Source organism: Apium graveolens, chromosome 6, assembly GCF_009905375.1.
Source record: "Apium graveolens cultivar Ventura chromosome 6, ASM990537v1, whole genome shotgun sequence".
In the NCBI taxonomy this organism is placed as follows: domain Eukaryota; kingdom Viridiplantae; phylum Streptophyta; class Magnoliopsida; order Apiales; family Apiaceae; genus Apium; species Apium graveolens.
In genome coordinates, this window is record NC_133652.1 from 49,091,674 (window position 1) to 49,119,202 (window position 27,529).

At 37.1% G+C, this 27,529-nt stretch overlaps 3 protein-coding genes across 5 annotated transcripts; 2 read left to right on the forward strand and 1 right to left on the reverse strand.

The window, feature by feature from the left end:
• Window positions 1-224: 224 nt before the first annotated feature.
• LOC141666624 (pentatricopeptide repeat-containing protein At5g46460, mitochondrial) lies at window positions 225-7,154 on the forward strand. Of its 2 annotated transcripts, XM_074472726.1 has the most exons (8): window positions 225-2,328; window positions 2,487-3,342; window positions 3,474-3,572; window positions 4,858-4,975; window positions 5,585-5,750; window positions 5,822-5,944; window positions 6,391-7,026; window positions 7,119-7,154. In XM_074472726.1, the coding sequence occupies exon 1, from the start codon at window positions 372-374 to the stop codon at window positions 2,193-2,195; it is 1,824 nt and encodes a 607-aa protein (XP_074328827.1). In that variant the 5' UTR covers window positions 225-371; the 3' UTR covers window positions 2,196-2,328; window positions 2,487-3,342; window positions 3,474-3,572; window positions 4,858-4,975; window positions 5,585-5,750; window positions 5,822-5,944; window positions 6,391-7,026; window positions 7,119-7,154. The 2 variants fall into 2 exon arrangements, with proteins under 2 accessions (XP_074328827.1, XP_074328826.1); XM_074472725.1 differs by lacking the exon at window positions 7,119-7,154 and having other exon boundaries at window positions 6,391-7,112.
• Window positions 7,145-25,893, reverse strand: LOC141666625 (pentatricopeptide repeat-containing protein At4g18975, chloroplastic). Of its 2 annotated transcripts, XM_074472729.1 has the most exons (9): window positions 25,746-25,850; window positions 9,931-10,027; window positions 9,720-9,821; window positions 9,550-9,642; window positions 9,362-9,429; window positions 9,018-9,114; window positions 8,729-8,872; window positions 7,764-7,976; window positions 7,145-7,579 (listed from the first exon to the last, which is right to left on the reverse strand). In XM_074472729.1, the coding sequence occupies exons 3-9, from the start codon at window positions 9,777-9,779 to the stop codon at window positions 7,388-7,390; spliced, it is 867 nt and encodes a 288-aa protein (XP_074328830.1). In that variant the 5' UTR covers window positions 9,780-9,821; window positions 9,931-10,027; window positions 25,746-25,850; the 3' UTR covers window positions 7,145-7,387. The 2 variants fall into 2 exon arrangements, with proteins under 2 accessions (XP_074328830.1, XP_074328829.1); XM_074472728.1 differs by lacking the exon at window positions 9,931-10,027 and having other exon boundaries at window positions 25,746-25,893.
• On the forward strand, window positions 20,169-20,630 carry LOC141665000 (uncharacterized). The gene has a single exon (XM_074470959.1). The coding sequence runs from the start codon at window positions 20,169-20,171 to the stop codon at window positions 20,628-20,630; it is 462 nt and encodes a 153-aa protein (XP_074327060.1).
• Window positions 25,894-27,529: the final 1,636 nt, after the last annotated feature.

The following is a 27,529-nucleotide window of genomic DNA, read 5'->3' on the forward strand; positions in this document are numbered from 1 at the left end:
CTATTTTAGCTATTGAAAATGCTCTTGAAATCATTTATAAATAAATAAATATTTTAGATTCATCAAAAGTTAAACCCTGTCTCTATCTGTACAAGCAATTCCTAATTATGCTACTTGCTTTCATCATTCGAAAAGTCAAACCCCCAACTTCTTTGACCTTTTCACAACTTATACAAATAGCAAATCATTCTCATCTCAGTACTTATAATTACAACTCAGTGTTTTATGATCACTTAAATAACAACAAATTAGACAAAGCACTTTCAGTTTTCTATAAAATACCTTCTCCAAATGTGTATTTATGCACCAAGCTCATATCTGCTTATATCGAAAATGGTAGACTTTGTGATGCCATTAACCTGTTTGACAAAATGCCTGTTCGAGATATGGTAATGTGGAACCTGATGATCAAAGGGTGTTCAGATTATGGGGATTTGGATATGGGTTTGAAGCTGTTTGATGCAATGCCTGGAAGGAATGTGATTTCTTGGACAACGTTGGTGAACGGGTTTTTGAGGGTTGGGAGAGTTGAACTGGCTGAGAAGTTGTTTCGGGAAATGCCTGTGAAGGATATAGCGGCTTGGAATTCTATGATTCATGGGTATTTTAGTAATGGGAGAGTGGAGGATGGTATGAGATTATTTGAGGAGATGCCATGCGTCAATGTAATTTCTTGGACGTCAGTGATTAGTGGGCTTGATCAGCATGGGAGGAGTGATAAGGCGTTGTTTCTCTTTCGTGAGATGATGGATTCCGGTGTAAGACCTACTGCCAACACATTTTCGTGTGTGGTAACAGCTTGTGCAAATGCATTTGATTTATGTTTTGGTGGTCAGATTCATGGCCATGTTTTTAAGCTAGGTTTTGGTTCTGATGTTTATGTTACTGCTTCACTAATTACGTTTTATGCAAACTGCAAACAAATGGATGATTCGTGCAGGGTTTTTTACGAGAAGTTACACATAAATGTTGTAGTATGGACAGCTCTATTGACCGGATATAGTCTCAATTGCCAGCATCAGATTGTATTGAAGGTCTTCGGTGACATGTTAAAAATGAAGGTCCTCCCTAATCAATCTTCTTTTACTAGTGCCTTAAATTCGTGCAGTGAGTTAGAGGCCTCTGATCAAGGAAAAGAGATTCATGCTATGGCAATCGTATTAGGGCTTGTTACTGATGCTTTTGTGGGTAATTCCCTTGTAGTTTTATATTCTAAATGTGGGAATGTATGTACTGGGTTGTCCATATTCAAGGATATTCGGAAAAAGAACCTTGTTTCATGGAATACAAGTATTGTTGGATGTGCACAACATGGTTGTGGCATGGGAGCACTGACATTGTTCAGTGGAATGTTACGTTCCGGGGTTGACCCAGACAATATTACAGTCACTGGACTGCTTTCTGCTTGTAGTCATTCTGGGATGTTAGAAAAAGGAAGGAACTTGTACAAATACTTTTTTCAATACAGGTCCACAGAGATAAAGCTTGAGCACTATGCCTGCATGGTGGATATTTTGGGCCGCAGTGGGAAGTTGGAGGAAGCCGAGGACTTGATTAACAATATGAAAATCAAACCAAATTTGTCCATATGGCTTTCTTTGCTTAATGGATGCAGAATGCATTCTAACTTAGAGGTGGCTGAAAAAACAGCTGAAAAGATCTTTAATCTGGACCCACTTTGTAGCGCCGCGTACATTCTGTTATCTAATTTATATGCTTTTGCGGGTAGATGGAGTGATGTAGCAAGAGTAAGAGGAAACATGAAAAGGTTGGGTATTGTTAAACAAACAGGAAGCAGTTGGATTACTCTAAAAGGATTGAAGCATACTTTTTTATCCGGGGATAGATCACATCCTTTATGCAAAAAAATATATCAAAAACTTGAATGGTTAGGAGAAAAATTGAAGGAGTCTGGTTATGTCCCAGATCAAAGATTTGCTTTGCATGATGTCGAGGAAGAACAGAAGGAAGCAATGTTGTCTTATCACAGTGAGAGGCTTGCTATCGGTTTTGCACTTATTAGTACAGTAGAGGGCACTACAATAACTGTAATGAAGAATCTTCGCGTATGTGGGGATTGCCATTCTGCTATTAAGTTGATATCAAAGATAGTAGAGCGTGAGATTGTCTTAAGAGATTCAACTCGTTTCCATCATTTTAAGGATGGTGTTTGTTCTTGTGGTGATTATTGGTAGCCCAAAGTTATTGATTCCCCCGAACAACATATTTCTTAGTATTTGTTGTTATTTCATGGAATTACGAATTGCACAAAAGTCGAACATGCAAGTCCAAGTTAACTTCATGGGTTTGGTTGGTGCCTTCATCAAGGTTCTTGTTTTTTGACTTTATCTTATTTCTGTCAAACCAATTAATTTTGTTGTTTGATTTGATAAATAGCGTATATGTTTGGATCTTTTTGGTGGGTATAAATGTTCTTTTGGTTTGATTTTGTATTGAATTCTTTTTGATGGATGAAATAATTGTAGGAAATGACGATGCACAACATTATGATGACAAAAAGAGTGATGATGGTTCTGTTTCGTCACAGGACCACTATAGCTCTGAGCACTAATTTCCTGAGGGAGATGGGAAAGAGGTGGAGGAATGAGAACGTAGTTTGTCTGGTCAGTCGGTCGTTTTAGAGGAGAGTTATGTAGGAGGAGTTACTTCTGAGAGAGAATTTGAAGACTTGAAGGAGGTATTGTTCAGATTGAATTGGAGTTGAAGTCGGAGGAAGATTATGGAAGGAAGGAGGAAAGTATTGAATCTTACGAAGTTCACACTGGAGGTTCATCAGGGAGCTCTAGCTCTAGCAGTAGTATTAATATTAGATGTATCAGTTCAGATGAGGAGTCTAATGTCGAGAAGGAAACGGAAGTCATTGAAACTAGACAGCCTGTTGATTCTTCGTCTAAAGCGGCAAGTCAAGTTGTTACAAGTATGCCAGCTGGGAAAAACAGTAATGCAGTAGCTGTAACCGTCGAGGTAACTCCAGGTGAGACTTCGTTGACTGAGGAGGTAGTTCAAGTAAATGGAATTGCTTCGAGTGGTTATCCTATGACTTCCAATGGCGGTTGTGAAGGACAAATTCAAGAAAATTCTAATGGAGGGTTACCCAGCTCTGTTGACAATACTGTAATTCTATCAGTTCTGATAGATTTGGGATCAAGCAAAAAGGAGGATAAAACAGTTTCAATATCAGAGGCAAATCCAACCCAGGATTCCGCTACTGAAGTCAAAGATGATAAACTTTTGTTGTCCTTCAATGCTCCAAGTGTCCATACGAGTAACGGTGTAGATCACATTAAAGAATCTGAAAGCCCTGAATGTTCTGATAGCCAGGTAATGATTTTGGGGTTCTTGTAGGAGAGTACTTGAATGTGTTTGTTAAGATTTTTTTTTTTTTAATTTTGAATCAAGATCTAGAAGACAAGGATTCAGAAATCGCGTTAACTTATTTAAATATTTTGCAGCCTCTTGTAGCCTCAGCTCCACAAGTTGTGCAGGAAACGTCTTTCAAGAGTTGTTGTGGAATCTTTGACTTCTTTACAAGCTCTGACAAGTGATTTCAGGTGGGTATTTTAAATGTTTTGCAGAAGCTTGCACATGCATTGTTAGAATTGCTGTTTCCAAATTTCAGAATTATTTTTTACCTGCATATAGCATCTCACCTGCTGATTTAATATCAAGTAAAATTTGTTTACAAGATATAATATATTTCTTGAAATGGTATTGGTTAAATATTCTTTATAATAATAAATGCATATATTGATTATAGGTGTAACGTGTAGTAAGTCCTCGCCAGAGACACGTTCTTCTGAAATTCTATATGCTGTCATTCTTTTCCTTTCACATATCTTTTTGCTGCTACTTTTCTCTTCAAATAGTCCTAAATATGCTATTTCAGAACTGTGGACTGCTGTTTGTAGAAATGTCTTGAAATATACCATATCAGTATAAAAGACAACATTTTTTTTAGCTTTGATTGATATCAATTGATATCAAGATATTGACCAAATAAATGTTGAAATGTTATTTATCTGATCCAGATCACTTAACTGAGTTCTTTGACATGTAAAAGTGTTGGATGACAAAGTTCTTCTCTTCTTTTGGGACGAATGAAAAGTTTCTCCTTTTTGTTTCTTAGTTCTTACCTGATTTAAAGAGGAATTTCTTGATGGCAAAAGGGGGGGCGGGAGGGTCTCGTTGTTCAGTGCAAGTCTTAGCAAGAGGGGCGGGGGGTTCGCACAATAAGAACTACAATGTATTTTATAGATTCCTGCACTGACGTAATAAGGCCTTGTTCTATTATCTTGTCAATTTTGACACAACTGGCGAGCTTTACAGAATGCAGATTCTAATTGTCAACATTTATGTCATTGGCCTGCTGAAAAGATTCAGAACATAAGCAAAACATGTTGATAATCTTCTGCACCCGATGGTGTTCTTGGTAGCAGCCTCATTAATGACTACCATTACTTTTGTCGAACAGTTATGGGCACCTAAAAGCTGTCCTTGTAGTCGAGGTTTCTCTTGTATGTTTTTCCTTAATCACTTTAGACAATTTTTTCTAACAGTCTGTGTCGCTATTTTAAACATGTTATGCTTCTTTTATGAGGAAAACAAGATTGTGGCCTCCTTAAATCACCATCAGACATGACACAACCCTATCACTTGGGAGAAGTGCATCGATGCACACCATAAAATAAAATGCCTGGTCCTGTGGTGTTAAGTTTTTTTGTTTGGTGTTGAAGTTTTTTATTTTGTTTTCTGCTATCTTCGTATTAATAGCATTATGACTTTCTCCTGAGTTTTTTCCTCCAATATGTGCCTTGATATAATTGTTCTTCTGTTTAGTGAACTCACTGATACCGTTGTTGAAGCTCATCTGAGGACAAACCAATCCCCACCACCAATTCCAAGTATCAATGTACTTGAAAGTTTTTCACAATCAAATAATCGATGACTCATACTGGTACTCAATCTCATCTCGTTAATTATCATTTTAATTAGTGCCATACTATTTTGTTTACTGATAATATTTTGTTGAAGCTTCATTTTTTCTCCCACCCTCCCAGCCTCCAGACACCCGTAATTTGCTTTAGCTTTGTTTAGATTGTTGTATCACTAGTCGAACTTCACCTGATACGATATGCGGAGTTGATCATTTGGTGTTGACATGGTGCCCATATCCAGTTATAAAGATCTGTGAATTTGTTAACTTTTTTAACCAAGTCAAAACGGGATTAATATATATTTTAAAAAACTTTCAATGTTCTAGCTATGTTGTAGCTTTCAAAATGTATTTTTATCTAGTGCCTGGGTGCTTCATATTATCCTACCACTTGCTGATCACAAATATTGAACATTTTTTGATATATTTTGAAAAGAGCTATATTTATGTCATGATCAAGAAGATGTGCGGTAATCCATGCACAAACGTGACCATTAATTCTCTCCACTACGTTCAATGTAAAATGACTCCAGAAGTTTAGTAAATGCTGCTCTCAGGATTAGAAAAAGACAGTTTAAGTTACAGTTGAATTAGTGTGATACTTTTCTAAATGGGACATGTTTTATGCAGGGATTTAATGCAACACTTACTGAATCACTAGATGCTAATGGTAAAAGGATTGACTAGTTCAAAGAAATGCAGCTTAAATTACACCCAGATTCAAAAGATCTGTTGAAGAAGCTCAAGGACTACGATTGTGGTCCTCAGTGGGAGTGACAGAGATCTTTTAGACGAGGTGATTCAAATTTTCAAGAATATCCTCAAACTTAGATAACTCAACTTGTTGATGACCAATTACTCCTGCAGAACTTCGGTGAATTCGATATGTGGTTGGCTGCAGAACATGGCATGTTTTTACGTTCTACGCAGGGAGAATGGATGACAACAATGCCAGAAAATCTGCATATGGACTGGGTTGACAGTGTGAAGGTGCATTTCATAGTGCTTACTTTAAATAATGCTACGTATGTATGATGTTCTAAATAATAAAAAAGGGGTAAAATTATATGTGGATCACTGAACTTTGACCCAGAAGCTAACAATTTGGTAACTGAAGAAAAATTACTGAAGGTCAATTACTTGAATTCACACCAGCTAACACTCATTCAAATTTGTTACTAATCTGATGTAAAATAGCATGTGTAATGAATGTTTCAAAAGAAGGAATGAACCTTTAACAAAAACCATATGTGGCTGGAGATAAATTTGACAGATTGTAAACTTTTTCTTAATAAGCCGATACCTAGAAAAACATTGACCTGTTCCAGATTGTCAATTATTGCAATACTAGTTTTATATTTGTCATTTGTGAATACATAAAAGTCAAAATATGTGTACACACCGACATAGCTTTTTATGTATCTCTTTTTATCCAGGATGGGGACATATATACTTTTTTCGAGCCAGAGCTTCCTGCTCCGACGCCAAGTCATCAAGAGTCAATTCACCCTGTCTTGTCAATGGGTTAGCTACACATTCATCTGCAAACATTGGTGGATCAAAGCTATCCTGCAGCAGCTTAAAGCACCCATTTCCAGCCCCTGAGAAGAAACCCTGCAATAATGGGAACGGGAATGGAACTGGTTGGTGGTCTGCATTGCCTGAGAAAATAACAGTGCACCAGGGTTCACCTGTCCTCGATCTTAAAAGTGAGAATTACTTCTCTTTTATGGTAGGACGAAAGCGCCTAAGTGCTAGGTATCTTCTTAATTCTTCAGCAGATGTCGTATCTCTGCTGAATGAACTTGCAGAATGACTAGAGAGCTAAGCGTGCTTCCAATTTGCTGCAAATGATGAAGGTTGAAGGTGAGGAAAGGATCACTAGGTATGAAGGTTAAAGCGCAAGAGCCGAAGCCCCCCCAAAAAAAAGTACATCTGCTGTAATTTGGCTTGTGCAAAGGAGTATAAAAATAAATGCAGTTTTTGTCACATCTTTTTATCATGGGGCAATTTATTATATGTGTTCAGCTTAATTTTGAAAGGATCGAAGATACATTTTTGTTCTGCACAAGGTTTTTGTTCTATCGTATTGTTCTCCATTCTCTACTTTTTCTCTGCTGCTATGTTAACTAAATATAAAAAGTTCGGTTTTGTGTCATCGTAGATCTATACCCATATTTTGCTGTTGGATTGAAACAGACACATCTAACACATGGTAAATTCCTTTTCTAATATGAAATCATCACAACCAACCTCATTTTTCTGTTGTATATATATCCGCTATTATGGAATGCTGAATATTTGTAACATCGCCAACTTGCTTTCTTTGCCAGGTATAATATGTAGAGGGTCTCATTAAAATAATTACAGCAACCGGATGTGTAATTCTGTCGAATATCTAAATTAATCTACATTTGCATAGCCAATGCCTGCTTATTCGTTCCACAGAGCTCTTTTTACTCTAACCCGTTCACCGTTAAAGTGGATGTACTTCCATCTACCCAGGTACCTTTTAATAACTTCCTTCTGCTTATCTTCTTGACCTTGTTTTCGAAAAGCATGAGCTACTCTTTTGGTTGTATCCTCATCTGGTTTTACACCCAATTCCTCCATGTCAGCAAATACCTATAAAAAAGATAACAATTTATGATCACAATGACCATTTCTGACAAAAGAGATACATACTGTAAATACGTGGCAGATATTTTCCATTAACATCTAACAACCCAAAACACAGATGTGAAGTACTCAATGGAAAACCTTTAATCAAGAACAAATATCATTTGAATTAGGCAGTGTTGCTAAATACCTCTATAACCTTCTCTGGAATATTGTGGTGATCGTATAAGAATATCATTCTAGAAAATAAACGCTTCGATATTGAGCGAGTGTGCGTATGTAAAATCATGTTCCAGAATGATTCTGCTTCATCAACCCTACCATCCATGTCAAATGCTAGTAAGAGGGTATCAAACGTTCCCATTGTCATTCCTTGACCTTTCCCGAGCATCCACTTGGCAACCTGCACAGAAGGCCAGCAGTAACTATCATCAATCATACTTGATCCTAACACTTAAACCTCCAAAATAGTGACATAATTTGACATAAGTATTCCTGTTAAACGTTATCTGGACATCATCAATATAGAAAAGATCAAATTGCACATTATAAACCACAGACTTTAAAATTTCATGCACCCAGCTAGACCACAAAACAATTGGTGGGATAAACAATCAAGCCTCAATTTCATTTATACAATATGTTTAAACCTCATATAGCCTTCTTCATTATATCCCTAAGAAGATAAAATACCCCGTCTCTGTAATACAGGATTCAGTGTGAAGGTACCAACCAACATATTCAAGGTGGAGCTAGAGACTGAAGATACTTCATAAAGTATACCAATGTTATTTTATTTTATTTTGTTTGTAAAAATAGAATATATTTGTTCAAATTTTAATCAATGACTAAAGACCAAAATATTGGATCTTCTGAATTGAACAAATGTACAAAGTGAAGCTAATGCTGGAAAAGTTTAGCTTCTCAATTGATGCCAGCTCAAAACCTGCCTCTACATAATTGACTAAAGTTGGAAAAGATTGTTATAAGTGATCTCAAGTCAAACCACCATCCAATTCCAGTAACTAAAACAAGAATTTGATATAAAAACATGAGTGGCCAACTTACGGGGAATATTAACATAGAAGTAACACTTAAAAATTTAAAAGTATGACATCCCAAACCTATATGGTGCAATTTCACACTGTATCATACTTGTATCACTCGTGTCCACTGATTTCTCTTCTTTAAGATTTGTAGAGCCTTCGCTGCAGCTATTAATGGAAACTCTGGTTCCCAAGCTGTCCATTTATCTAATGCTCCATAAACAGCCTCTTTCTCATTTGGGAGTCCTGATACCTAAAAGATAAAGGTTCACTTAAGAGTTTATTCATGCCATTACATGTAGCCACATTCTAACATGATTTGAATCCATCCTGCATACCTTAGGAATTGACTACAGTAACTTCGCAAAAACAAATACCTATTACATAGACATACTTACAATACGAACAAGGTTAAGTGCTTTTTGTCCAGAACCTGAAGAATCTCTCTTCCTCCACAAGTGGTGCTCTTGCTTTCCCACCTTTTTGATTAATTTCCTTTTGATCAGTACAAAAAAAACCTTATTACATCTAATTTACTTTTAAGAAACTATAATTCAAGAGTTACCATTAACTGTCTTCTAAAAATCTAAACATCATCAAGAATGATGATGTAGTCATAACTGAAATTATACTGACTGTGAAATTTATAACAGTTACGTTCTTTTTCAATTGATCATAACAGTGGAAAGCATATAATTTTGATAAGTAAACATAACTTATATTTAGCAAAAAAAATACTTACTTATCAGCTGCTTTTGAAAGTTTAATATTGTTTGGAGGAGAGCTCTGCAAAGAGGAATTGCTAATTGCCTATAGATTAAGAGTATATGTTAGGAAACTTGAGATACTGGGTCGTTACTATACAATTTCAAATGGTGCATTGAGTACAAAAATAGTACAAGATGGCTCTATTAAAGAGTCTTTACTCACATGTGCAGTCAAAATAATTGGAAATGGGTCCTTTAGCTTGCGAATGACTGTGCATTTCCCCAAAGGTAAAACTTTCACTTTGTTTAACCCGAGCTAGAAAGAAATGCAGATTTTGTATCAAAGTATAATTAAAATAAGACATGATATATGGAAATAGAACGTTAACTAACTTGTATTTCGCCGGATGAGGAATTCTGAAAGGATGTTAAAATTCTACTAGAAAAAGCCATCACGATTCTGCTGCAACCACTAAATGGTACATACCAAGGATGCTGCAAGGCAAAAGAAGAAACAAGAGTAGCTTAGGGTTGTATGTGAAGAAAAATTGTAGCATAATAAAGAACGCCAGTGAATACTTTAGAAAAGACATGCATATTATACCTTACACTGCAAAAGCTAAAAGCAACCATAATTCATTCAACACAAACCCAAATAATACCAGGTATTTCCATAATGCTACTCCTTGTCAAAAGAGTTTCTGAAATTAAAATGTTTAATGATATACCAGAATACGAAAACAAACTCAATACTGTGTACCAAAATTGTAATTAGGTCTGAAAACTCGAGAGTCTACTTGTTAGTACACTACATTATGTGTGTAGCATAGCTGATTGTGCTTATGCTTTTGTAAATTGTAAATTGTAAATTCAGTCGTGGTTCAAAAAGCACACAGAAAAAGGGATTCTATTAAACACTAACACTAAAAAAAGAGACAAGACCTCGAAGCAAATGTAACCAGCCTTGGTAAAATAATTAAATAGAAGAAACGATGTCATTTAATCTGTTCTTATTAGTATTTTAAAACGATGTCGTAGTTAGTAAGTTAGTATCATCATTGGATCCTGTGTCTAACGGTTTATTGAGTCAACCAGTGGGAGGCAGACACGTGTCCAAGCAAGAATGATAAAAGGAGAAGTCTAGGGAGTAAGAGGGAGCTGGGAAGAAATGTTACTTTCTCTGTTTTGTCGTTTTACTCTTCTGTATTCACAGTACCCTTAGGGTTTATCAATCCAATTTCAATTGTGTTCTTCATTCTGTCATTTCTCAGTTATTCGTTCTATCTTTACTTTATCTGAAATTATTACAAAAATAGGTTCACGGTTACAAGTGATATCAGAGCCAATCTTTCCTTGGCAACAAACATGGCGGAGGGCACTCGTATTCGAGATCTGGACACACGGTTAAGCACCCAAGAAGGTAAACTCACAGAGTTACATGACGGTCTCACTAAAACGAGAGCGGAGGTTACTCAACAGTTCACTGATATGGGGTTGAAAATGGACAAAAGGTTAGATGCTGTGGGGGTACGGATGGATAAGCTTGATACCAGCTTCCAGGAGATTAAACACCTCTTGATGGGTATGCAGAGCCAACATAAAGAAAGGGGACCAGAATTACAAACTATGGGGGGAGGCAACACTGGGGAAGCATCAGCTAGAGGTTCTACCTTCTAGAGGTACAATCTTCCTTCACTCCTACTCATTCTATATTCATACCTAATACGACTACTCCTTTGATTCCGACTACTATTCCTGTTGCACACAGTAATACCCACCATGTCCACCTTCCTCCACCACTCTACCCACCACCCACTCAAGGTCTATTCACTAGTTCCTCTATGGGCTACACTGCTCCCTTACCGACCAATAGTACTTTCTACTGGACTGTTACAAACCCACTCATAACACCCACTCCCCACCAAATCGTTATTCCACCTCCATTTAATAATTACACATATACCACCACCCTTCACCGGATACACACCACCAAGCCCTCATGGTCACAATGGGTTTTCTAATTTTCACATTAACCCCAAAATCGAGTTTCCAAAATTTGATGGAAGTGATCCTAAGGGTTGGGACATTCGATCTGAACAATATTTCGAGTTTATTCCGGTGGATGATATACGAAAAATGAAATTAGCCGGACTTCACTTTGAAGGTAAAGCCGGTATATGGTTCTGGTACTTTCAAGCTAGTAAAGGAATGGTAAATTGGAAGCTGTTTATAGCTGATGTAATTGCTCGGTTTGAAAACCCAGATGGAAAGGACTTCCAAGAATTGTTCAATAAGCTTAAACAAACTTCTACTGTTGTCGATTACGAAGATCATTTTGAAGAACTTTGAGCAATGGCATTACACAAGAATCGGGGGTTTACAGAGGAATACTTTGTCTCAAGTTTCTTAAGTGGTCTCAAGGACCACATTAAAGCGTCTGTGCGAATGTTCAGGCCTCACTCACTGGTGGCTGCTGTTTTTCTGGCTAAACAAGAGGAGTCCAAAACCTCTAGACCACAACTAACCTTCAAAACTAATGCCACTAATTCTAATACTACTATCCAAGCCAAACATGAACCCCGTACACTACCTTCTGGCTATTCATCAGCTTTTGTCAAACCAGTGGCCAAAGGAATCACAAAATCTAGATTCACCTTAACCAGCAAGGAAATCTTAGAAAGGAGAGAGAAGGGTCAATGCTTTCATTGTGATGACCCCTATCACCCAGGGCAAAATTGTAAGGCCAAACTCTACTCTATGTTTGGAGAAGAATCTGAGGAAGTCGACTGCTCAGTGAGGAAGTAGTGGGAGAAATGGAGCAATTATTAGAACAGGAGGAATCACCAATCACCGGGAGAAATTTTTGTTAATGCTCTCTCAGGCAATAGGTCAATTGGTACCATTAGGCTACAAGGGGTGCTGAAAGGTAAGAGAATTAGTATACTTATTAACAGTGGGTCAACTCATTCTTTTATTGATTCTGGTCTGGTGAAGCAGCAAGGCCTCATTGCAGAAGTGGTACCACCGCTCATTGTATCAGTGGCAGATGGATCAAGAATAATAGTCGACTCTATTTGTAAGAAACTCGAATTTACTATTCAGGGACACAAGTTCTCAAATGACTTGAGGTTATTTCCCCTTGGTGGGTCTGATCTCATATTGGGAGTCGACTGGTTAAAGCAATTTAACCCTATTACCTTGTATTATGCAGAACTTAGAATCACATTGGTAAAGGAAGGAGTACCAATTATTCTCCAAGGTGACACAACCACTGGCTCCTTACACACTATATCTGGCAAACAATTGAGTAAGCTGCTGAAAAACTCCAAGGGTGCTACACAGGGCTATATATGTATGCTGACTGCTGAACCTCATCAGACCAGCCTTCAAGCAGTCAGGTACCACACCAGATACAAGAATTACTTAATTCTTATAATGTTGTGTTTGCTGAACCAGAGGGGCTACCGCCTGTCAGACAACAAGACCACCAGATACCATTATTGGAAGGCACCCAACCAATTAACCAAAGGTGCTATAGAGTACCTTATATCCAGAAAGATGAAATAGAGAGACAAGTTAAGGAAATGCTTAGCAGTGGAGTAATTTAGGAAAGTAGCAGTCGTTTTGCCTCACCGGTGATCCTCGTTAAGAAAAAAGATGGCACATGGAGGATGTGCATAGATTACAGGAGATTGAATGAAGCTACAGTCAAGAATAGATATCCTATTCCCATCATTGATGAACTATTAGATGAGTTGCAAGGAGCATGCTAGTTTACCAAACTTGATCTGATATCTGGATACCACCAGATTAGAGTGGCTCCACAGGACATCTATAAGACAGCATTTAGGTCTCATCAGGGCCTATACGAGTTCAAAGTGATGCCTTTTGGGCTCACTAACGCCCCAGCCAGTTTCCAATCTCTCATGAATTCAGTTTTTCAACAACAATTAAGGAAGAGTGTCTTGGTGTTTTTATGACATTCTGGTATACAGTGCCACCTTGCAAGATCATTTGATGCATCTACAAACAGTCTTGGATTTACTGCTACAACATAAATTATTCGCAAAGAAGAGCAAATGTTTGTTTGGCCAACAAAAGTTAGAGTACCTGGGGCATATCATCTCCAAGGAGGGAGTCTCTACAATTGGCCCATTCCTAAATCATTGAAACAATTGAGAGGATTTCTGGGCCTAACAGGCTACTACAGAAGGTTCATAAAGGGTTATGGAGAGATGAGTAGACCATTGACAAACCTACTCAAGAAAGGTAGCTTTAATTGGACAAATGAAACTACTGTAGCATTTCAAACTCTCAAGAATAGCATGGTATCAGCCCTTGTGTTAGCTTTACCAGATTACACACTTCCTTTCACCATTGAGACAGATGCCAGTGGGACAGGAATTGGTGCGGTATTAATGCAAAAGGGAAGGCCACTGGCATTTCTTAGTAAAGGTCTGGCAAACAAACATCAAGGATTATCAACCTACGAAAAGGAACTACTGGCCATAGTCCTTGCCACTCAGAAATGGTACACCTATCTCCAAGGACATCATTTCATAATCAAGACTGACCATCAGAGCTTGAAATACTTATTGGAACAAAGACTCTCCACCCCGCTTCAACAAAAGTGGCTAGCTGGCGTAGCAGAAGTGTTGAATTGTCGATCCACGTCGCACAATTCTAGTTCAGCAATATAGAATAAACAAGAACATAGACAAGATTTTGTATTTTTTCTTGATAGTAGTATGAATCAATCAGAAGTACAATAAGTGCTTACACATATTTAAACAATCCTACAATAGTTAACTGTTTAAAGACACTAGGCAAACTCCTATAGGTTGATTTATTTCAAATAAGTAATAATAACTACTTATACTAACCACCAGGGGTGATTTCTCACATGAATCAGTTTTTAATAACCACTCATAACTGACCAATAACCGAGTGAAAGTTATTATGAATTGATCTGCTGAGAAAGTTATGACTTCACTGAGTGTTGTACTACATCATCCTCCCTGTCTTTTAAAAGACTTGTCCACAAGTCAATTGAAGGCAGCAGACTTTCCATATCTCCATGATACTCGTAAAGGTCTTTGACGTTAAAACTTTAGAAATGCCTAATTCTTCAGGAAGATCAACTACATATGCATTGTCATTGATTTTTTTGAGCACACGAACCGGCCCAATCTTTTTAGCTTTAAGTTTGTTGTAGGTTCCTGCTGGAAATATTTCTCTTCGTAGATGCACCATGACAAGATCTCCTTCCTCAAATGATTTAAACCTACGATGTTTATCAGCCGCATCTTTGTACTTTGCATTGGCCTTTTCCAAATTCAGTTTAACCTCTTCATGAAGTTTTGCAATCTTCTCAATCATATGATCTGCAGCTATACTCTTTCCGGGGAGTTTTGGTAAAGGTACCAAGTCAACTACATGTTGAGGTATGCTGGTATACACAATTTGAAAAGGAGATCTTTTTGTAGATCGATTAATGGAATTATTATAAGTGAATTCTGCTTGAGCAAGCGCCAAATCCCATTGTTTTGGTCTATCTCCCGAAATACACCTTAAAAGATTACCCAAACTTCGATTTACAACCTCTGTTTGTCCGTCAGTTTGAGGGTGGCAAGTTGTGCTGAATTTGAGACTAGTGTCGAACCTTTTCCATAAAGTCTGCCAGAAGTGACTTAAAAACTTGTTGTCTCGATCAGAAACAATGGACTTTGGAATACCATGTAAGCGAACAACTTCTTTAAAGAATAAGTGTGCAATATGAGAAGCATCTAAAGTCTTTTTGCAGGGTATGAAATGGGCCATTTTAGAAAATCTATCAACCACTACATAGAAAGACCAAGCACAAAATCCATGGAAATATCAACCCAGGGTGTGTCCGGAACAGGAAGAGGTGTATACAATCCAGTGTTGTTTGAACTTCCTTTTGTCGTTTGACAAGTGTAGCATCTTTGAACAAAACGATTCATGTCCCTTTTTACTTGAGGCCAATAATAACGCTCCTCAACTAAAACAATACTTTTGTCTCTTCCCATGTGTCCACTAAGACCACTTCCATAAAGTTCTCTAATGATATGCTCACGAAGAGAACTTCTCAGAATGCATAATTTATTCTCTTTGAATAGAAAACCTTCTTCAAGATGAAAATCAGCAACTTTCAATCCAGATTTAGTAATTTTAACCCATGTTTCGCCATAATCTCCATCTTCAGCATATAGATCTTTCAAATAATCAAACCCAATGACTTCTGCTTTCATTGAAATCAGTAAAGAAGCCCTACGGCTGAGTGCATCAGCCACTTTATTTTGCTGGCCAGATTTGTGCTTGACAGTGAAAGTGAATCGTTCAATGTAGTCAATCCATCTTTGGTGCATTCTGTTAGAGTTAGTATTGCTTTTGATATTCCTCAAGGCTTGATGATCAGTAAAGAGTACAAACTCTTGATGAATCAAGTAGTACTCCCAATGTTTAAGTAACTGATATATCGCATACAACTCTAACTCATAAGTTGTCCATTTCTTCCGCGCATCACTAAGTTTTTCGCTGTAGTAAGCAACTGGTCGTCCATCTTGAGACAACACTGCCCCAATACCAACAAGGGAAGCATCACAATCAACCTGAAATAATTTCTCAAAGTTCGGTAAAGCAAGAACAGGGACTGCTGTTAGCTTTTCTTTGAGCAGTTTAAAACTTTTCTCAGTTGCGTCCGTCCACACAAAGTGTTTCCCTTTCATGCAATCTGTTAGTCATGTTGCAATAGTACTAAAGTTACGAACAAAACGTCTATAAAATGTAGCAAGTCCATGAAAACTTCGGACTTCACTAATACTCCGTGGTCCAGGCCATTCTTTAATAGCTTTCACCTTGTCTTCATCAACATGAATACCATTAGAAGACACCACATAGCCAAGAAAGACCAGGTTGTCCATAAGAAAGCTACATTTTTTTAGGTTCACATATAAAGTATTCTCACGCAGCACACTAAAAACTTCCCACAGATTGTATAAATGATCTTCTACGCTACGACTATAAATCAAGATATCGTCGAAGTACACAACCACAAATCGGCTAATAAAAGGTTTTAATACCTGATTCATAACTCGCATGAAAGTGCTAGGAGCATTTGATAGACCAAATGGCATTACCAGCCATTCGTATAAGCCGTCTTTAGTTTTAAATGCAGTCTTCCATTCATCACCCGGTCGAATACGAATCTGATGATACCCGCTTTTCAAATCAATCTTCGAGAAAATTTTGGAACCTTTCAAGTCATCCAACATATCATCTAACCTTGGTATTGGGAACCGATATCGAACAGTGAGTTTGTTGATTGCACGACTATCAATACACATCCGCCAACTCCCATCTTTTTTTGGAGTTAGTAAAGCCGGAACTGCACATGGACTCATACTAGGTCGTATTAGGCCCTTGGATAGCAAATCCTAACCTGATCTTGAAGAATTGCATGTTCTTTTGGACTCATTCTGTAGTGAGGCATGTTTGGCAAGCTAGCACCTGGTACTAAATCAATGCCATTCTGAATATTTCGCATAGGAGGAAGAATACTTGGCAACTCGTCCGGCACTAAATCTTTGAACTCGTTCAGTATAGGTTGCACCTGAGAAGGAACATCAATTGCAGGTTTGTTGTTTCCTTTGATGACAAGAGCATAAATTTCTCCCGTCTCCTTTGAGTCTTCAAGTATGTTGCTAGAGATAAAAAAATTCTGCCCATCTTTTGGAGGAAATATAGATTCTAATGACCTTCCTAATGGAGCCAATACTATGCGTACCCCATCTTTGTAGAAGCTGATAGTATTATCTCTTCCCATATGAACAGAATTAACATCATATTGCCATGGTCTTCCCAACAACATATGGCATGCATCCATGTCCACAACATCAAACCAAACTTCATCTTTATAACGATTACCAATACTGGAAGCAATATTACATCTACAAGTTACCCTTGTTTCTCCAACCTCTTTGATCCACCCGATTGAATATGGTGTAGGATGTCTCTCTACAGGCAATTGCAACTTATCAACCATCACTTTTGAAACAATATTCTCGCTGCTTCCGCCATCAATGATTAAATCACAAACTCTTTCATTAATCGTACACCTTGTCCGGAATATGTTGTTACGTTGAGTTTGTTGTTCATTATGTGGAGTGTAAAGTAACCTCTGAATGACAAAAGAAACTCCTTCATCAGGTTGAACTACCTCTTCTTGTTCTAATCCTACATCGGTCTCATATTCTTCTTCATGAGTAGTTAAGGTTACTTGGCTTCTTTGAGGGCAACGATTTGATTTATGTCCAGGCTGTCCGCACCTATAACATTTATCACTTGTAGATGGAGCATAAGGGTTGGCAGACGTGGTATTATATTTTGAACCAGTTGTGGTAATTGCAGATTTTGATTGTGAAATTCGGTTAGGATAATTAGATTGAGTGCTAATCGATTGTGCAGATGTTTTTCCAGATTTTTGTTGGTGAGTTGTACGGTAGTCAAATAGCAGGCTCAAGTGTAGGCTGAATTGAGGAATTCAAAATTTTTCCACCAAAATTGCGGTTTTGAGGCTTCTCAGTCATTGTTTCAGCCCTCAAGGCAAGGCGCACTGCATCTCCCAAGATATGGGCATTTTGTAAAGCAATTATGTCTTGAATGTTGTACTTCAACCCACTTATAAACCTTGCCGCTTGTTGCGAATCTGATTCAGCAAGGTCATTACGTGAAGCCATCCTGTAGAACTCTGTTGTGTAATCATCAACTGAATGGTATCCCTGTTTACAATTATGGTACTGAAATAGAACTTGATCATAGTCAAGAGGTAAATACCTGTTTTTCAACATCCGTTTCATCTTCATCCATATTCTGACGGGAGGCTTACCCAATCGAGTTCGAGAAAGTTGCATCTGATCCCACCATGTTGAAGCGCCGCCCTTCAACTTGTAGGCAACATACTTCACTTGTTTTTCTTCTGGAATTTCCATGAATTCAAAGAACTTTTCTACTTCAAGGAAATCTTCCATGTGAAGTTGACCATTGAAAGAAGGCAAGTCCATTTTAACCTTGAAATCATTCCCTTTTTCTCAGTTATAACCATCTCGTTGAAAATTGTTCCTCCATTGGTTATTTCTTAAATTTTCTGCCATGTTTTCCAGTTCTTCATCACTTGAATCTCCACTATGCATCACATTCTGCCTATTTCCCGTCCTAACAACTATTTCCCCATTGTTTCGCTGGTTTTGCGAACGATTTTCCCTACGAAAGCCATGAATTCCACCCTGAAACGCAGGTTGAGTGGTTGTCTTCGTAAGGTTGGTTAAACCCGCTACTAAGGTCTCAATTTGGCGCTGGGTTTGCGTTTGAGACTCTACGAGCCGCTCAACCATGTCGAGGGTTCTTCGAGCAACGTCAGAATCATCCCTCTCACCCCCATTACCACCATCGATAGCCATCAGACCAGGAGAAAACAAGGCTCCGATACCACTTGGCGTAGCAGAAGTGTTGAATTGTCGATCAACGTCGCACAATTCTAGTTCAGCAATATAAACAAGAACATTGACAAGATTTTGTATTTTTTCTTGATAGCAGTATGAATCAATCAGAAGTACAATAAGTGCTTACACGTATTTAAACAATCCTACAATAGTTAACTGTTTAAAGAAAACAGACATTAGGCAAACTCCTATAGGTTGATTTATTTCAAATAAGTAATAATAACTACTTATACTAACTGCTAGTAACCACCAGGGGTGATTTCTCACATGAATCAGTTTTTAATAACCACTCATAACTGACCAATAACTGAGTGAAAGTTATTATGAATTGATCTGCTGAGAAAGTTATGACTTCACTGAGTGTTGTACTACATCACTAGCTAAACTCATGGGACTCGACTACAAGATTTTTTACAAAAAGGGCGCTGATAATAAAGTAGCAGATGCACTATCTAGGCTTCCTGATGAAGCAAGTGAAGGAAAACTCACAACAATCACTACACTACAACCCAACTGGTTGAATGATCTTCTACAGAGCTATGAGAATGATGCTGAAGCCAGAACCATAATGGAGGGAGTGGTTGCTAACAAACCTGCTTATGCTCAATTCCAGTACTGCAAAGGATTTATCAAGGTGGGAGACAGAATTTATGTAGGTAATATTGGAGACACCAAACAACAAATCATTACAGAATTGCATGATAGTCCTACTGGGGGTCACTCAGGCCAGGAGGCTACTCTCAAAAAGATCAGTCAGTTCTTCTACCGGCCTGCAATGAAAAAAGAGGTGGTGCAGTATATACAAGCTTGTGATTTATGTCAGAGGGTCAAGACTGGGAACCAATACCCTGCTGGATTACTACAACCCCTTCCTATTCCTGACCAGATATGGAAAGACATCTCAATGGACTTCATAGAAGGACTTCCTCAATCTGGAACAAAGAATTGCATTATGGTCGTGGTCGATAGGCTTACTAAGGTTGGTCATTTCATAGCTCTATCACACCCGTTCACTGCAATTGTAGGGGCTCAGATTTTCTTAGATAATGTGTATAGACTACACGGAATGCCTTGCTCTATAGTGTCTGACAGGGACAAGCAATTCACAAGCCAATTCTGGAAGGAACTTTTTAAATCGGTGGGTACTAAACTCAATATGAGTACTTCATACCATCCCCAAAGTGATGGTCAAACAGAGAGGTTAAACAGATGTGTGGAACACTTTCTGAGATCTATGGCAAGTTAGAGACCTCACAAATGGGCCAATTGGTTGCCCTTGGCTGAATGGTGGTACAACAACACCTACAATAGCGCAATCAAAATGACACATTTTGAAGCTCTTTATGGAGTAAAACCAAGACATATGTGCTTAAATACAGCTAGCAGGTCATCAGTGGGCTCAGTGGAGGAGTTTCAAGTGCAAAGGGAGGCCATGAACCACCTATTGAAAGAATCCATACTATTGGCTCAAAACAAGTACAAGCAATATGCTGATACTAAACGAAGAGCGTCCACCTTAGCAATAGGAGATTGGGTATTCTTAAAACTGCAACCATATCGACAATTGTCTGTAGAAGTGAGAAAATATTTGAAGTCGTCTCACAAGTACTTTGGGCCATATCAAGTGTTGGAGAGAGTTAGTGTGGCCTACAAACTAGATCTTCGGGCTGGGAGCAAGATACACCCGGTTTTTCACATCAGCTTGCTCAAGAAACAGGTGGGATCTAAATATTCGGTGTCAACTGCATTACCAAGGTTGGGCAGTTTCTCGTCTACCCAGTGAAAGTGCTGCAAAGCCGGATTATTAAGAAGAAAAACACTGATGTTCCTCAATGGCTGATTCAGTGGTCTAACACTATTCTTGAAGATGCAAGTTGGGAAGACGCTACAGCTGTACAGGAACAATATCCAGGATACAATGTCATAAATAGAAAAATAATTATGTTATTTTAATACTATTCAGGATACAATGTCCTAATACAATTCTAAATAAAATTTGATTAAAATTTTAGGAAATCATAAATATAAAAAAGTTATATTGTCCTACTACTATTCAAAAACTAAAATACGATATAATGATCTAACAGTAGATAAAATATAATTAGATATTGTACGCTATAATTCAATTTCTCGTTCGTATATTTCGTAATATTTGCATATTTGTTATAACAATATTACAACAAATTATAAAAATAAAAAAAATATTGCAATAATGTCAAAAGTAACAATATATATGCACATAAAAATATTTACAAAATAAATTTAAAGATTTTTTTTTAAAAAAGTATTGCAATAATGTCAAAAGTAACAAATTTTAAAAAACAGTGTATCGCACGGCCGTAAACTAGTTAGTATAAAATAAAATTGAATACATTAAATTGAAATAACATAAGCTGGTGAAGGGGGTTTTGGGAGACGATATATAGCAAATACAGTACATGCCCCGTTTAAACCGGTGTTGATATCAACAATTCAGTCTGTTTATAAACTCCATAGAAAAATAGTTGAAAGAAAAACAGTAGTAGTATTTGTTAAAATTATATGTCCAACATTTAAACTGGGTATGACCCAGTTTTCATGGGGCCTTGCGTTATTTATTTGGGCTTGGCTCCAACACTTTATTCAATTTTTGAATCAATGGCAACAGCCCCCTTTATCCACATTCCGGGTCTATACAAAACCAATATTATGATTCCGGGTCAAAACAATTGTAATTAAATTAATTATCCCATTTCGCTGAACTCTCCTGAATCAAAATGATGCTATAGCCTTTACATAATACCAGCAACATAAAGGTACTTCCCCTCTTTCTTCTTTACAGTTTTTGTGTATTGTATGTATAGTTTATTATTTGATTTCATAGCTATGTCTAAATATCTAGCTTGTATACAGATTGAAATAGCAAAAAAGAAAACTTTATATAGATTTTTGGTTATTATTTTTGTTTTTAGTTTCAAGAATAATATTGTATTTTTGATGTATAGTTAGTGTTGTGGTGTATTGATAACTGATAAATATTAACCAATCTTTAGTTTGCTGTAACCGTGAACCTATTTTTGTAATAATTTCAGATAAAGTAATGATAGAACGAATAACGAGAAATGACAGAATGAATAACACAATTGAAATTGGATTGATAAACCCTAAGGGTACTGTGAATACAGAAGAGTAAAACGACAAAACAGAGAAAGTAACATTTCTTCCCAGCTCCCTCTCACTCCCAAGACTTCTCCTTTTATCGTTCTTGCTTGGACACGTGTCGGCCTCCCACTGGTTGACTCAATAAACCGTTAGACACAGGATCCAATGATGATACTAACTTGCTAACTACGACATCGTTTTAAAATACAAATAAGAACAGATTAAACGATATCGTTTCTTCTATTTAATTATTTTACTAAGCCTGGTTACAAATACCCTCCTCTTCAAAAATCCTTGTCCTCAAGGATTGAACCCTGGATATTGTTCCTGTATAGTTGTAGCGTCTTCCCAGCTTGCATCTTCAAGAATAATGTTAGACCACTGAATCAGCCATTGAGGAACATCAGTGTTTTTCTTCTTAATAATCCGGCTTTGCAGCACTTTCACTGGGTAGACGAGAAACTGCCCAACCTTGGTAATGCAGTTGACACCGAATATTTAGATCCCACCTGTTTCACTGGGTGTCAACTGCATTACCAAGGTTGGGCAGTTTCTCGTCTACCCAGTGAAAGTGCTGCAAAGCCGGATTATTAAGAAGAAAAACACTGATGTTCCTCAATGGTTGATTCAGTGGTCTAACACTATTCTTGAAGATGCAAGCTGGGAAGACGCTACAGCTATACGGGAACAATATCCAGGGTTCAATCCTTGAGGACAAGGATTTTTGAAGAGGAGGGTATTTGTAACCAGGCTTAGTAAAATAATTAAATAGAAGAAACGATATCGTTTAATCTGTTCTTATTTGTATTTTAAAACGATGTCGTAGTTAGTAAGTTAGTATCATCATTGGATCCTGTGTCTAACGGTTTATTGAGTCAACCAGTGGGAGGCCGACACGTGTCCAAGCAAGAACGATAAAAGGAGAAGTCTTGGGAGTGAGAGGGAGCTGGGAAGAAATGTTACTTTCTCTGTTTTGTCGTTTTACTCTTCTGTATTCACAGTACCCTTAGGGTTTATCAATCCAATTTCAATTGTGTTATTCATTCTGTCATTTCTCGTTATTCGTTCTATCATTACTTTATCTGAAATTATTACAAAAATAGGTTCACGGTTACAGCAAACTAAAGATTGGTTAATATTTATCAGTTATCAATACACCACAACACTAACTATACATCAAAAATACAATATTATTCTTGAAACTAAAAACAAAAATAATAACCAAAAATCTATATAAAGTTTTCTTTTTTGCTATTTCAATCTGTATACAAGCTAGATATTTAGACATAGCTATGAAATCAAATAATAAACTATACATACAATACACAAAAACTGTAAAGAAGAAAGAGGGGAAGTACCTTTATGTTGCTGGTATTATGTAAAGGCTATAGCATCATTTTGATTCAGGAGAGTTCAGCGAAATGGGATAATTAATTTAATTACAATTGTTTTGAACCGGAATCATAATATTGGTTTTGTATAGACCCGAAATGTGGATAAAGGGGGCTGTTGCCATTGATTCAAAAATTGAATAAAGTGTTGGAGCTAAGCCCAAATAAATAACGCAAGGCCCCATGAAAACTGGGTCATACCCAGTTTAAATGTTGGACATATAATTTTAACAAATACTACTACTGTTTTTCTTTCAACTATTTTTCTATGGAGTTTATAAACAGACTGAATTGTTGATATCAACACCGGTTTAAACGGGGCATGTACTGTATTTGCTATATATCGTCTCCCAAAACCCCCTTCACCAGCTTATGTTATTTCAATTTAATGTATTCAATTTTATTTTATACTAACTAGTTTACGGCCGTGCGATACACTGTTTTTTAAAATTTGCTTTTTTAAAAAAAAATCTTTAAATTTATTTTTTTAAATATTTTTATGTACATATATATTGTTACTTTTGACATTATTGCAATATTTTTTTTATTTTTATAATTTGTTGTAATATTGTTATAACAAATATGCAAATATTACGAAATATACGAACGAGAAATTGAATTATAGCGTACAATATCTAATTATATTTTATCTACTGTTAGATCATTATATCGTATTTTAGTTTTTGAATAGTAGTAGGACAATATAACTTTTTTATATTTATGATTTCCTAAAATTTTAATCAAATTTTATTTAGAATTGTATTAGGACATTGTATCCTGAATAGTATTAAAATAACATAATTATTTTTCTATTTATGACTGTAATAAGAATATACTATATCAGATCAACGACTAGCATTGTTTTGACGGTATATGACCAAAATTTTGGATAAAAAAATCCCTTACGCTTATTATCTATATATATATAATATAATATATTTAATTCCCCATAAATACATAAATTACACTGATCCCTTAAATTTATTTACAAATTTTATATATTTTAAGATTTCGTACACATGTATATCTGCAGTATCCTACTTGTATATTTAACAAGTTTCAAAATGTCTTCAAAAATATTGGTTCTGTACATATTGAAATCGTACTCCTTTTAATAAGCTTACTTTTAATAATTTGTTTAAAATACATTAACAGCATATAATCCCCTGATAACTTCTTGTTTTAAAAAAATCACTTACATTTTGCTTTTGAATATGGAGAAACCGATTATAAAATCATAACTTCGCTCAAGTCCAATATCAATAGTTAATATGGTGTTTATGAAATGAAAGGATGTACGTTAAGACTGGCATTACATGTTATTTATACGGCAACAAGTGATACGTCATAATATAATTAGCCCCAAAAATATCATATGAGGAACCCATGTCCAACTGGAGGTGGTCCCCGAACACGTGGCACCCAATAAGGGTAGCAATGGTCCTATCTTACCCAAAATAGCATGATAACATCTCAGGCGTCCATGTGTCAAGACCTCATACCATCCCAACAACAAGGGGACAGCTGGGCCTGATTGCCCATCTCGACCGTCAAATTATCCACCAACCAAGAATCACCAATGGCCAAGATGAAAATGTACATCCCCCCAAAATCCTAAATTGGAAGCCTATAAAAGACCCCAAGAAAGGGGTTTTAAGGGTTATTTCTTCTATCTCTACACATATACGCACACAGGTGTCGCGGGACGCCACCCTCTCCGATTTTATTTTGCAGGAACCCAACCCACAGCTTAATCTCACATATCTTCATTTCTGGACAAACGGAAACCATGTCTGGGTAGGAAATAGAGTTATCATTGGCGCTAGAAGGAGGGGAGGCATCTTATCAGTTTCTACGGAAGAATAGCTAGTAGAGAGATCGGGGAAGCCTATAAATTCTGGACGCTCGGACTTACGACCAAGGTTAGCTAACTGTTTAAATCTTATACCAAACATACGCCTACCCGAAGTCTATGCCATATTCGAGTACAAAAATAAAAGACCAAAAACCAAACATTCAGAAACAATAACATCAAAATCAAAACAACCAATATGTACATTACGACCTATACATACACATAAATTCACACAAGAACGTGATGAACAACAAACACAAACCCAGATCTCCGGAAAACTAAGCACAAGTTGTTTACCAAAAACCAAACCCCAAAAAATCAAAAACACAAACATAAAAAACACAAAAAAACCCAGTTTCATATAATCAAATCACAAACGAGAACAAGACAATTAAGCCTACAATTCGACTAAAAACAAATTGCATTCATTCCCAAAAAACTGGGCTACTAAGTTCAACGAATTAAGAACAATGACAACAATAAAAAGCAAGAGAAGAGTTCGGAAACTTACAAAAAGCAGGAGAAGAGAAGAGGCTTCAGAAACAGCACCAAGAAAAGAAAGCTTCAAAATCGCTTTGAAGAAACTAAGAGTATGTGTTTTTGTATTTGAGTTTGGGTAAAAAAGGAAAAGAGAAAAGCAAAGCAGTATTTATAGAGGAAAATAGGGGTAAAAAACCACACAATCGACGTGCAATCGTGTCCAATGACGTGGGACACGTGGCACAATCCTGACCCTCCAAACAAGTAATTACTGCAGTTAATGTGTCGGCTGTCAAAACAATAATTACAAAGCTGTAAATATTTAAGCGGCACGACTTTTGAGGAGAGAGTGAGGGAAAAACTGTAACGTTTGTATATATATATATATACACACATACGCAAACGTACTACAAGGCAACTCGACCGTCACTTGACACCCCGGGAAAAATGCCAAACACTGTACAACAAAGTCACGTCTCGAGTTTATCCTGTCGAATCAAGGGGCCTACCCAAACACAATTTCAGAGTCTTGTAACCAACAACACCCCGGAGTTAGGGGCCAAAAATTAAAGAAAATTACAAAAATTTTCCAAATTTACAAGAATCAAGGGGCATACCCAAACACAACTTCAGGGCCTTGTAACCAGCAACACCCTGGAGTTAGGGGTCACAAATAAAAAAAATATAATTTTTTTCCTAAGTTACAAGAATCAAAGGGCCTACCCAAACACAAGTTTGGGGCCCTGTAATCAACAACACCCCGAGTTAGGGGCCACAAATCAAAGAAAAACACAAAAAAAATTCAAAGTTATGAGAATCAGGGGGCCTACCCAAACACAACTCTGGGGCCTTGTAACCAACAATACCCGGAGTTAGGGGCCAAAAATCAAAAAAAAATACAAAAAAAAAAAATCTAAGTTACAAGATTCAAGGGGCCTACCCAAACATAACTCTGGGGCCTTCTTACCAACAACACCCCGGAATTAGGGGCCACAAATCAAATAAAAAGGCAAAATTTTCCGAAGTTACAAGAACCAAGGGGCCTACCCAAACACAACTTCGGGGCCTTGTAACCAACAACACCCTGGGTTAGCGGCCACAAATCAAAGAAAAACGTAAAATTTTTCCAAAATTACAAGAATCAAGGGGCCTGCCCAAACACAACTCTGCGGCCTTGTAACCAACAACAACCCGGAGTTATGGCCACAAATCAAAGAAAAATGCAAAAAAAAATCCTAAGTTACAAGAATTAAGGGTCCTACCCAAACACAATTTCGAGGCCTTGTAACCAACAACACTCCGGAGTTAGGGGTCACAAATCAAAGAAAAATGCAAAAAAATTCAAGATTACGAGAACTAAGGGGCCTACCCAAACAAAACTCCGGGGCCTTGTAACCAACAACACCCCGGAGTTAGGGGCCATAAATCAAAGAAAAATGTAATTTTTTTCCAAAGTTACAAGAACCAAGGGGCCTGCTCAAACACAACTCTGGGGCCTTGTAACCAACTACACCCCGGAGTTAGTGGCCACAAATCAAAGAAAAATAAAAAAAAAATCAAAATTACACAAATTAAGGGGCCCACCCAAACACAACTATGGGGCCTTGTAACCAACAAAACCCCTGAGTTAGGGCCACAAATCAAAGAAAAGGGCAAAAAAATTCAAAAGTTACACAAATCAAGGGACCTACCCAAACTTAACTCAAATCAAAGTTAGGGGCCACAAATCAAAGCAAAACTTTACCAACCCGGGCCAGAATTTTACTCCCCTATCCGAGCAACAACATAAGGGAGTGGGAGACAAATGATAGACCA

Coding starts and splice junctions, on each gene's coding strand:
- LOC141665000 (XM_074470959.1), top strand. CDS start 20,169: ATGACACATTTTGAAGCTCTTTATGGAGTAAAACCAAGACATATGTGC.
- LOC141666625 (XM_074472728.1), bottom strand. CDS start 9,779: ATGGCTTTTTCTAGTAGAATTTTAACATCCTTTCAGAATTCCTCATCC. Junction 8,873..9,017: donor CACTTAACCTTGTTCGTATT/GTAAGTATGTCT, acceptor TTTATCTTTTAG/GTATCAGGACTCCCAAATGA. Junction 7,580..7,763: donor TTCCAGAGAAGGTTATAGAG/GTATTTAGCAAC, acceptor TCTTTTTTATAG/GTATTTGCTGACATGGAGGA.
- LOC141666624 (XM_074472726.1), top strand. CDS start 372: ATGCCTGTTCGAGATATGGTAATGTGGAACCTGATGATCAAAGGGTGT.